General features: G+C 41.6%; 2 protein-coding genes across 2 annotated transcripts; one reads left to right on the forward strand and one right to left on the reverse strand.

Moving 5' to 3' along the window:
* Positions 1-306: 306 nt before the first annotated feature.
* Positions 307-1,404, reverse strand: LOC124261145 (galactose-3-O-sulfotransferase 2-like). The gene has a single exon (XM_046695470.1). The coding sequence runs from the start codon at positions 1,402-1,404 to the stop codon at positions 307-309; it is 1,098 nt and encodes a 365-aa protein (XP_046551426.1).
* Positions 1,405-6,757: 5,353 nt separating this feature from the next.
* On the forward strand, positions 6,758-12,288 carry LOC124261124. The gene is made up of 6 exons (XM_046695450.1): positions 6,758-6,896; positions 8,053-8,163; positions 8,736-8,873; positions 10,322-10,366; positions 11,128-11,256; positions 12,172-12,288. Exons 1-6 carry the CDS (start codon positions 6,836-6,838, stop codon positions 12,180-12,182), a joined length of 495 nt encoding a protein of 164 aa, XP_046551406.1. The 5' UTR covers positions 6,758-6,835; the 3' UTR covers positions 12,183-12,288.
* The last annotated feature ends 222 nt before the right edge of the window (positions 12,289-12,510 follow it).

The raw sequence follows: 12,510 nt of genomic DNA on the forward strand, positions 1-12,510 counted from the left end.
CCTAAATTGAGAAAATATAATACTGAATATGGTAGATGTATAACCGACACAAAAGAAACACAAATGGAAATATTCGTCTGTCCATTGTTTTATACCGCAGTCAGCGACAGTCCAGCTTCATCACGACAGCTTTCAAATAATCGAGTCTCAAACCAGTGACTGATATAAAGAGCAACGCCCACCTACGATCATGCGTAATCAGCCAAGTCACAGACTCATGGGTCGACTCCGTAGGTAACTAGGACAGTTCCTAACCAGGATTCGACACTGTGGTGACTTTGAAGCTTAACACAATATGAAAACAGTCTATCCTCTTTTTCCAAACAGCCTCATCTTTTTAGCATCATATAGTTTAGGCAGCTCCTGGGAAGGCAATCCTAATCTATCTTTTTGCACATTTCGTAATAATTCTAAAAAAGGAGTTTCTTCTTGAACAAGGAGCCAACAGTCCTTACTGGAGACTTCAAAGCGGCCGTGCCATTTACATGCTGGGAACTTGAGGTTCATTGGAGGTGCAGTTTTCGAGCAGTACTTCTGTGTGCGGTGACGGACTGTTTGAAAATAAGCCACTTCCTCCACAAACGTTTCTCCCGCTTTTGAGATCTCCCTTTTCAACTTTCCTAGGAAATGGTCGTACAGGATTATGTCGAGTCTGAGAATGTTAGAATCAACAACGCTTCTGTTATAATCCTGGAACGAAATGTTTAATGGTGACACGCGTACATTTTTAGGAATGTACAATACGTCTTTCATGGTCCATTTCATTCTGCGTCGTAGGAGGATTATAGATTCATCAAAAACATCACTGACTAACACCAAGTCGAATATTGAATCAACATGGTCAAGAAACTTCTGTACATTTTTTGCGCCGTTGATATTACCTGACGGATAGCCGAAATCTAAAGCCATTCGATTGTTAGTGAAGGAATCGATAGGATTGAGAGGTTCAAAGGACATTGGATTTTGGATGTACCGCCTGAAAGGGTCAGTTCCTGTAGCTTTCATAAGATATCCACGATGGAGTTCATTACGGTAGTATTCAAACGATGAATGAAGTCTTTCAAAAGGTTCTCTGACGATGGCAATATACACAGTGTCTTGTGGCATTATCCTGGCTACCTTGGGATAAGAGAACACCTGGAGATGATTGCATAGAATATCATAAGAATTATTTGGTGGGATAGGTATGACGTTACCGCGGTCGACCAGGTCTATGTAATTTCTTTTTCGGGGTAGAGCGAAGTTCTTTGATCTGGTGTAGCCGAATCTGTAGATGATGTTCAGTATCGTTGAGCTGGCAGCCTTGTGGACTTTCAGAAAGAACACATGTTGGACCTCCCGACTAGTGTTTCCAGAGGAAGATGTCTTGTCACGATCAGTTTGGAGAGGTATGTGGGTTTGCATTGTGCCATTGTTTAGACTTGTTGATCCCAAAGGGCGGCTGGTTTGTCCATTTGGAAATACATATAGTACCCCAACCGCTTGTTCTTTACCAGTAAATCCATCTTTATATGCTTTCATCGCGATCAATATAAATGCGAATTCAATCAGGGCTACCGCTACAAAAATGAACCTGTAAACAAAAATAATAGTATTCAAAGAATTGCCATTGTTAAATACTATGTTATCGACTTTGTAAAATTATAGTTTCAGACTTACTATTTTGCTTTACATGCAGCGAACTCGTGTTGTTTTAGTATCAACACTATATAGTAAACATTAATAATTAATCATCATTCAACCATGAATTTGAAACATATTTGGATTCCAATTGTCCAATTTATGATAATTGATTCACAGTAAGAATCACGTAATTGTGAATACTTTAGGCTTCAGTCCCGTTGCCATTCGCATGCAAATATTTTCAAATGCTCTTGCACGCATAGAAAGCGATTATGACAATGTTATAATATTCCACTTTATAGCGCCATTCCAGGGTGAATAGCGCTATTATTATAACCCCGGATAACCAAAGCTGCCTGTGAGGCGCTAGAAGGTTAATTATTGCATGACTTATCCATCCGGATACCCATTTACTGCTGGGTGAACAGAGGCAGTTTTGAACAAACTCAGGTGGTTAAGGTGAGACCGCATGTTGCATATGTGCTTCGTTGTGGGGCTGGACTGAAGTCCAAGAAACTCTCAGGGGTCAAGCTGTCAAACACAGTCACCCATCCAAGCCCTCTCCGCGCCCAACGTTGCTTAACTTCAACTGATTTGTGACCTGAACTCTATGCACAGGACCATACACCGCCACACGATTAGCCGCGGCGACCACAAGTGAGGTAGTGAGTGAGTGAGTTTAGTTTTAAGCTGCACTCATCAATATTCTACCTATATGGCGGCGGTCTGTAAATAAACGAGTCTGAACCAGACAATCCAGTCATCAACTGCATGTGTCAACCAAGCCAGCGAGCCTGACCACCTGATCCCGTATTACGACAAGCATAGGTTACTGAAGGTTCATTCTAACCCGGACCTTCACGGGTGCGGCGACCATTATCAATTTCTTATTATGATTCTGAAGCGGTGATATAACTGGAAAAGTTTTACCAGGTATTCATATGTATTCTGTTGTACTTTTCACACACGAACGATATTAATGTCATAAGTATATACATGTATACACTATCTATTGTAACTCTCTATATAATTGTACGTACCTTACAGGTTTGAGATATCTCCTGTATGACCACCCTGTAGCCATCCTAGCACAGAATACAAGGACTACCAGGTTTTGCGTGCGTACAGAGTAGATGAGATATGATCCTTGTCTTGGCCTGGAAGCTCGCCAGGCGTATAGGAGAATTTGCTTTGTATTAGAAGCAGTTATAACAATACTTGCAGGTGCCAGGGGAGGTCCTGTGGTCTGTCCGACACCTATACCTCTAATGCTGGATTCAACCTTTTGTTCCCAAATTTGTCTGCACGGAAGAGAGTTAATGCTTCACTAAAATAGTGACGGTCTAAGACGTGCATCACTTGAGCCTTTCCGCATCGATCTGATACGACGTGATGTACGTGAAGCCGGCAATAAACCCGACCCATTCATTCATTCATTCATTCATTGTGGGTGAGGTGAGGTGAAATTGGGTTTAACGTCGTGCTTGAGAATATTTCGCTCATATGACGATGTGCATGCGTGTGTATGTGTATGTGCGGTTTGCTTGTACTAGCCCAGACTTAAGCTGGTTTTATAGTGCTAGCCCACTGAGATACCATGCCGCAGTGAAGCATGAATACCCCACTCAGACACATTATACTGACTCCGAGCCGACCAGTCCTTGATGTACCCATTAATGCCGAGCGCCAGGCAGGGACCAACAAGTACCATATTTTAACGTTTTTTGGTATGACGCGGTCGGTGATGGAACCCGCGACCTTCCGCTCTCCGGGCGGACGCTCTAACCACTACACCACGGAGGCGGTCCATTGTGCGTGAAAAATTAACATTAGACATTAGACATTATTTCTCGAGGAGAGGACGAGGTATTGATGATAATAAACCCTTAGCTTTGAATGCCGAAGCGGCCTTGAAATGCGAATTATTTCTGTGTTGTTGTTGTCCTGTTACGTTTTTGTTTGGTTTGTTTTGGTTCTTTTTATTGTTATGTTGTTGTTTATGTTTGTTTCATTTGGGGTTGGTTTTTCTGTTGTTGTTGTTTTTGTTTTGTATTATTGTTGTTGGTTTTGGGGTTTGTTTGTTTGTTGTTGTTTGTTGTTGGTTCTTTTGGCGGGAGGTTTGCTTTTGGTTTTTTTTATTGTTTCTACTTTTTTGTTGTTGTTTTTCACTTTATTACTTTATTTTGTTTTATTTTATATATTATTATATATTTTGTGTGTGTGTGGTGGGGTGTGGGGGGCATTTTTGTTTTGTTTATCTTGTTTCTGCTTATGTACATGTACATACGCATACACTGCACAGACAGGTATTGCCAGTATCAACAACTCGTTTGTTAGTGGAACCTCGATTACTTAAATGTGGATAGTTACCGCATTGCTACATAATTTCCTCAATTGATAAGGCATTTATCGACCTGGTATTGCGCTTCGATTAATTTTGATACTACGCGAGATGCGAGGTGTGACGCCAAATGAAGAGGTATTTGAGCAATATCACCTTTGGGGCAATGAAAATAACTTGAGGTAACAATTTGGGGAATTTATACCCAAGTCTTCGACAAGATTGGACAACTGTTTGACAACAGAGCCATCGATCAATTCCCACCCCGTCTTCGAAATAAAGCCCGTGAAATCTTGTAGTAAGAAGCGCCTAACGGGATCTGGTGGTCAGGCTCGCTGACTTGGTAGATGCATGTCATTTGCAATATCACAATTGCAAACATCGATGCGCATGATTTCAGTCATGGGATTGTCTGGTCCAGACTCGATTATTTACTGATCGACGTGATATTGCGCGAAAATGGCTGAGTGCAACGCTAAACATCAAAGAAAGATTAATCGCGAAAGTTCCTGGGAATAGTTATAATGGCTTAATGGAAAATATTTTGTTTGATTGCTAAAACAAACATGAAACCGTTCTAACACTCTGGGATTCTGGGCTAAAATAGGGTTCACAGTACATGCTTTAAAGCCGATTTATATGAGTATTGTCGCCACAATGAAACCACAAGATTGTACATCAAGTTGTGAAGGTGTCCGATCTGTGTTCATATAATCTACAAATGTCTATTCGGGTCCGAATTTTATTATTTGTATACTGCCATGGTATAGTTGGACCATTCCTAATGGCGGCATTAAGTCACCTCACTCAGCCTTGACCTTTACCTTGACCCTTTGAGATCCGGGAGGTCGGTACAGCGAACCTGGAGAATCGTGTTGAGAACATGTCATTAGGAACTACTGACCCATGCTGGAGTCCCGACGAAAAGATTAAATTGTCGGACGGCCTCGGGACGACAGAGACGTCAGATTACAGTCGAATAAGATAGTATAGCCAGCCCTGTGACCTCTTCACGCACAATACATAATAATCTATGTTAAACGTTGCTGTTGCGTTCAAAGATACAAAATTAATTAAAACACGTGCTAAACCTGTTACATTGAGCAACTAGACAACGTATTAGGATAATTTAATATGTTAATGAACGCTATATCATGGAGGTGGTCAGGCGCGTAGCAAGCCAATTCATTCGTGTAAGCCCAATAGGTTGCAAGGCTATATATTTAGGTAGTATTGCTTGCTTGCCAACTTTTTGATGAGACTTGAAGTGTTATCGTTTGACGTTTGATGCTTTTAATAACTTCAAAGTGTTGTTATTTTATCAATATTTTGAAATCATAAGAACACAGAGTAGGTTAACATTAATTCAGAGAGAGTAATCATTTGATGGAAATGTGACTTCCTCGTATGCACATATGTTTAGACATTTTTAACGCATGTTTACTGCATTGATAGAATACCATATATCGAGTATTTGTTGGGTGTTTTTTTCTAAATGAAACGAAAATCAAATGAAGAGTAAACAAAGAATGGCGATTGTAAATACTTGCATTTCAGTTATGATTCACATATAATCATGTAGCAAAACATTCACGTACATACATGTCGATGGAAAAACAATCATCACTGAAAGAGTGAGTGAGAGGGTGAGTTTAATTTAACGCCGCACCTGGCAATATTCCAGCTATATGGCGGTCTGTCTGTAAATAATCGAGTCTAGACCAGACAATCCAGTGACCAACAGCATGAGCATCGATCTGCGCAATTAGGAACCGATGACATGTTGCAACCAAGTCAGCGAGCCTGACCACCCGATCCCGTTAGTCGCCTCTTCCGACAAGCATGGGTTACTGAAGGCCAATATTCTAACCCGGATCTTCACGGGTTATCACTGAAAGAGAGACACCTTTCAAATTTATGATATGAAGAATAACATGTGTTACTGTACATGGTGACTGTATGTTTTGCTATCAAAGAATATTGTAGTCAGTATGATTCAAAGAGGGGTTCACATTTTTAAATTGTTCTGATAACGTGTTTGTAGGTATTTTTGTCAAGTATTACAAGGAAAATGATTTTTTAGCAAAAATCATGTGTAAGCCCGGTCTTTATTTATAATGGTAGTTACGCCCCTGGTGGTGACACGTTGTGAAATACCAGTCAATCCAGTAATCAAAACACTTCGTACATTAACTATATAAGGTTCTATATTATCTTCTTACTGCACTTAATTTGAGTATGACATAAAACGAGTGAGTTTAATTTTACGCCGCTTTTAGCAATATTCCAGCAATATCACGGCGGGGACACTAGAAATGGGCTTTACACTTTGTGCCCATGTGGGGAATCGAACTCGGTCTTCGGCATGACGAGCAAACGCTTAGCATGAGATAACATAAAAGGATTATCTAAATATCCATAATTACAGTTCAAATATAATACAATTATGTAGATCGGTGCTCGTGATTTCTTTCAGTGGATTGGTTGGTCATAACTGGCAGAATGCTGCAGCGGCCAGACACAAGAACCAATGTTAACACACTTTGGTGGTTGTATAGTAGCCTAGTGTTTGAAGCGTTTGCCTGTGACACATAAGACCTGGGTTCGATTCCGGACGTGGGTAGAATGTATCAAACCCATTTATTGTTGAAATATTGTTAAAAGCACCGTAAACCATACTCACTCACTCATGAAACAGCTTGACAGTGACTTCAATCAAGTTGAATTTAATCATCTTATGTTCGTCTAAAATCTTCTTCATAACATCCTTGTCCATTTTTTAAATGACATATCTCTCAAATCGGAATGTCACGTGACTAAACATCCGCTTTGCAATCAAACATCTTGTATGTGAGTTTGCTCTACATCAAAATGCTGGTTTTGCTGTCAATTTTTGTTTTCTTCGTGACCACCAGTGCCGAGTTTGATCCAAGTAAGTGTTTCTACGTGGTATTTTCTACAATATGGTAATTGTATTCTTTTCAAACCAGAAGCCATATGTCGTGTTCCACTGTGATAGTATCTGTACTATCGGGTTATCTAGTACAGAGCCGATTCAGTACCCACATTGTCAAGTGGGTAAGCTACCGATAGGGTTGTAAGTATATACTTGTAGAAATTAGTTTTATGCGACGTTAACATTGCGTGCCGCGTGCCACTGAATCTTCAACAGTTATATTTTACAGGTTATATTTTCCTAATAACTATTAATATGTTATTTTTGACAGCAACATGTGATGATTAAAGTGTTTTGTAAAGTCTGTTCAACCTGATCGATTTTCCGAATTATCACCCTGAAATTATTATTATCGGCACACCGGCAGGTAGCATAGGAAGCGTTTGTTCGTCACACCTACGGACCGTGTTCGATTCCCCACATGGTACAATATGTGAAGCCCATTCCTGGTGTCCCCTGTCGTGATATTGCTAGAATTATTTTCAAAGTGGCGTTGAACCTTATTCCCTCACTATTCTATGAACTGAGTGCACCAGCAAATCCCACAGAAGGACAGTTAGGATTCACACAACTACAGTGTGACCGAATTACGCCCCCTCATAGACCTGCAAATGTGGCCAAGAGATACGAAACGTCAAATACTGATGATATTTAAAGGACGTTCGTCCACTTGTGACCCCAATATTAAAATGTTATTACGCAAGGCAACGGTTCACGTAAGTCGTGAGAATGTTTCGGGCCGCCGGGCTGAGGTGCACAAGCCGTACATATTGGTCCGAGATTACATGTTGGCAACGTTCCAACATTTATTCGCTGTCCGGACTTGGCACCTGGTCGACTTGCATGAGTTTATATACGTTGGATATTCTTGATTGTATAATGAGAAATTATAATATAATATTGTGTAATCATGAAACATGAAACATCGTGTTGTGATTGTCAGGTGCAACCATATTTAACTTCAACGATAAGATCGCCATGAGAAACGGGGCTATGGTGTAAACCATATCGTTGCTCATCTTATTAGACACTGGTTCGCCTTTCCAAGGTCCGAGTAATAACAAACCGTTGTGACATAGCGGTGACCATGGTGACTGCGGAGTAAAACAATTCTCATTCGCATACTTTGCAGCATGTGTGGATAGATTGCCCGACTGCCACTTGTATGACGTAAGTTCCTGTCATGGCATCTATGAACCTTGGGCGAGAGCCAACTGCAACAACACGTGCGGCTACTGTCCTGGCAAGTACATATATATGCACTTATTTATTACTTATATCAGTGGGATATAAACTTGATATAATACTCGAGGACACAGCGTATTAGTTGAGTGCGGCGTTGAACAACAACGTAATAGACATTATATTGGCGTGCGTGTCATAAGAGGCGACGACAATTACTGTCTTGAATTCATGCTGATGATATCTGGTGAAATTGACAATGTCATTATTTCATGGATATAGTGATGGACGTGTAGGTGTGTACGAATGCGTATGTGTCCTAATGGTTGGATGGATGGATGGATGAATGGTTGTATGTACGTCTGTCTGGATGGATGGATGGATGGTTGTATGTACGTCTGTCTGGATGGATGGATGAATGGTTGTATGTACGGCTGTCTGGATGGATGGATGGATGGTTGTATGTACGTCTGTCTGGATGGATGGATGAATGGTTGTATGTATTCATGAATGGTACTCATTTCGTGTATGTCCGTCTGTTTGTCTGTCTGGATGGATGGATGGATGGATGGATGGATGGACTGATGAAGGGTACTCATTTCGTCAACATAACATTCCGACTTTCCTCCTCAGGGTTGCCGACCCCCGCCCCGGCCTGCAGGAACAAAATCGCCAACTGTGACGATTTTGACCACGATTCCACGTGTGGTGACCCCCAGTACAAGTACTGGGTAGAAGACCACTGCCGACTTTACTGCCGCAAGTGTACACGTAAGCATTTCTCATCCAGAAGACAGAGGGTCGTCTTATGGTTACAGTGCTAGCTTGTCTGGCTTGAGACCCGAGTTTGATTCCTCAAAGGGTACAATGTATGAGGACTGTTTCTGGTGTCATGAAGATGATATTGTTGTAACAATGCTAAGAGCCGCCCCAAACCCTCCCTACTGAGACACCTTCTCAAGTCACCCGTGAAGATCCTTGTTGGAATTCGTCTTCGGCAACCCATGCTCGTAAGTGGCGACTAACGGGATCGGGTGGTCAGGCTCGACGACTTGGTTGACACATGCAATGGTATCCTAATTATGTAGATCGATGCTCATGCTGTTGATCACTGGAGTGCCAATCGAGACTCGATTATTGACAGACTGCCTCCATATACTAGTAGCTGGAATATTGGCGTAAAACAAACAAGCAAACTATACTACTCACACTTTGCTAAGGATCACAAAAATCACAACATTACTTATACATAGATTTAAAATTTGAAATTGTATCCATTTAAAACTGGATAAATAATGACATGGTGACACCTCTTTAGGCTAACAGCCACTTGAATCTAACCTTATGTACTTGATACATGAGTAACCATAAAAATGGTTTTCATGGCACCAATCAACCACTTTGCAAATCATGGAACGGGTCAATGACAAGAACACAACACCTGTCAATAACAGGTATGGGATCCAGAAGATGCAGTGACATACTGAAACCTAGGATCCATGCTTGCAATAAGTTTAGATATTCAAACCAAATTAGACCCCACATCATAGTTTTCGGTTGAATCAATGATTTGATCCTTTGCACAGTGTGAATAGTATATCTCAAGTCCAGTGTCAGAGTGGGTTATTGCAATCATTACATCCTTAAAGTCAGTGCACATGTGTGTATGTCGACGTCTCACAGATCAGTCCCATTAGCTACATTATCTTGATAATCCATGCAAATATCAAACTTGTTACCTTACCAATAGAGCAGTATACGTGAATATGAGTGAGTGAGTGTGTGAGTGAGTGAGTGAGTGAGTTGGGCTTTTGCTGCCTTACCAAGTGATGAGATTCATACAGAATGAACATATGGGAAATCGAACGAATGGTTTAAACAGTACGCATTCCCACCAACCTCTCCAACGACTTGTTTCTGATTTGGTTATATCAGAATCAGTTTCTAGAACGTCTGGATCTTACCAAAGAATATTTATTGAATATTTGCCTTACCAAAGAATAGTTAGCTGATCCCTTTCTCACTTTTCAGACAGAAATACATGATCATCTAAATTATATTAGGTTTAGCTGGATTATGTTAACACTTTATAAACCTAATCAGCTGAAGGTACACCTTCTGTAAATGTTTCGTGACAGCCTTTCGAAACTGTACGTATTCATGCATGCATCAGACCGTTATTTTGTATGTGTCTCTAACTGTCACTGTCTGTGTTCAAGCGGCGCAGCTGTATGCAATTGACCACCCTAAGACATCTCTCCCAGGTAAGCAGCTTAATGATGACGATGATGATGAAGAGGAGGCGGATGGTGGTGGTTATGATGATGAAGATGAGGGAAGGGGGGTTACGATGACGATTATGATGAAAATGACGAAGAGGGTGGTGGTGGTGGTCATCGTGGTGACGATGAAGATGGGGGGGTCTACGATGACGATCATGATGAAGAGGGTGATTTGGGGTGATGATGAAGAGGAGGGAGGATGGTGGGGGGAGGAGGAGGGAGGGATGGTGGTGGTCATGGTGGTGACGATGAAGATGGGGGGGTCTACGATGACAATCATGATGAAGAGGGTGATTTGGGGTGATGATGAAGAGGAGGGGAGGATGGTTGGGGTCGGAGGAGGAGGAGGGGGAAGGATGGTGATGGTGGTAGTGGTGGTGGTCGTGACGATGGAGATGAGGAGGAGGGTTGTGGTGGTGACGATGACGATGATGATGAAGAAGACGATGTTGCTAATGGTGGTTGTAATGGTATGGTGATGGTGCTAGCGGATATGATGGTGATGATGAAGAGGAGGAGGAGGATGGAGGGGGGTATGGCTGTAGTGGTTGTGATGGAAATCGGGACTTATCAAAGTCAAAGTTTCATAACGAGAGTAATATATCAAATCATGGTCTTGTCTAACCTACACATAATATACGAATATGAATCTTAGTTGTCATAATTAAATACATCGTGTATAATTTTAGGCAACAGCTATCATTAGTGTTTGGTCAGGTCTGTAAATATCTGATTATTCACAGACCCGACTCCACTCCCCTGCAGGGACCTCGCCCCCGACTGTGCTGCAAGTGGAAAATCTGTGTGCACCGATCCCACCCAAACTCTGAGGGCTCACGTGACCTGCAAAAAATATTGCGGATATTGTTCAGGTGCGGTATTGAATACGATTATAGCTACATTGCGTATCTATGCATTAGGACATAACAAATTGTATTGCATTATTTTGCAACTGGACATAACAACCGAATAAACGTTCGTCTGATTTCCTAGAGTGAGTGAGTGACTTAGGTTGTACGCCGCTTTTGGCAATACTCCTACAATATCACGGTGGGAGACACCAGAAGGAAAGTTGGTTATTATAAATAGATGAATGAGTGGAAATGAAAAGTGTTTTGGTTGTGACTTACAACTCACAAACATTGTGCACATGGTGCCACAACGTCATGGATATCGTACCAAATTGCGACGTTGGTAATTCTCATGTTCCTCGCCCAACGTAGACGATTCAGTCGATGTTGAGAGGTCAGTGTGCGAGTGAGTCTAGTTTTACACCGCACTCAGCAATATTCCAGCTATATGGCGGCGGCTTGTAAATAATCGAGTCTGGAACAGACAATCCCGTGATCAACAATATGAGCATCGATCTGCGCAATTGGGAAGCGATGACATGTGTCAACCAAGTCAGCGAGCCTGACCACTCGATCCCGTTAGTCGCCTCGTACGACAAGCATGGGTTGCTGAAGGCCAATATTCTAACCCGGACCTTCACGGGTCTGAGAGGTCAGTGACATGCCCCATATTTTCCGGGTTTCCTCCCATATTAAGCTGACTTACCGTCATATAACTGAAATATTGCACAAGCTGCGTTAAACCACTCACTTATTTGGTCCCTAAGACTCAAATCCCCATCCACCTTGGTAAATTCGACAGAAAAGTGAACGATTTTCAATTATTATTTGTGACGTTGAGTACTTGGTTCTAGGTCAGTCCCCCGTTGCGTGAATTGATTCCAAATATACTGTATCAGATATATATTAGAGCAGTACATTGATTATTTATTTCAGTTCCTGTGTAGGCGAACCACTGCGTCCTCGGTCAATGGCCGCGATAGTGTGTCTAATTATGGTTATGATATCCTGTGGCTCTAACTAATAAACGTTGCTTAGCAGCAAGCACACTCATTTCAAGTCTCCTGTTGTCGTTTTGTCTGCGGTGAGTTAGCATAGTGGATCACGCGTCACGAAAACCTAAGTTTGATCATTACATGGGTATAACGTGTGAAGCCCATTTCTGGTATCCTCCGCCAGGATACTGAATTTAGTTAAATGACTCAAGCAATCATACTCACTCACCCTGGAAGCAGAAATTACGTCATATTTGCCATTTTGATAACATTCATTATT

The sequence above is a fragment of the Haliotis rubra genome, unplaced genomic scaffold, assembly GCF_003918875.1.
Source record: "Haliotis rubra isolate DU_JTF1 unplaced genomic scaffold, ASM391887v1 Scf79, whole genome shotgun sequence".
Taxonomy (NCBI): domain Eukaryota; kingdom Metazoa; phylum Mollusca; class Gastropoda; order Lepetellida; family Haliotidae; genus Haliotis; species Haliotis rubra.

What these genes read in the sequence shown, in the direction of transcription:
- LOC124261124 (XM_046695450.1), top strand. Translation starts at nt 6,836, where the DNA reads ATGCTGGTTTTGCTGTCAATTTTTGTTTTCTTCGTGACCACCAGTGCC. An exon ending in CAGTGCCGAGTTTGATCCAA is followed by an intron (nt 6,897 to 8,052) that starts GTAAGTGTTTCT and finishes CATACTTTGCAG; the next exon opens with CATGTGTGGATAGATTGCCC. An exon ending in CCCTAAGACATCTCTCCCAG is followed by an intron (nt 10,367 to 11,127) that starts GTAAGCAGCTTA and finishes GATTATTCACAG; the next exon opens with ACCCGACTCCACTCCCCTGC.
- LOC124261145 (XM_046695470.1), bottom strand. Translation starts at nt 1,404, where the DNA reads ATGCAAACCCACATACCTCTCCAAACTGATCGTGACAAGACATCTTCC.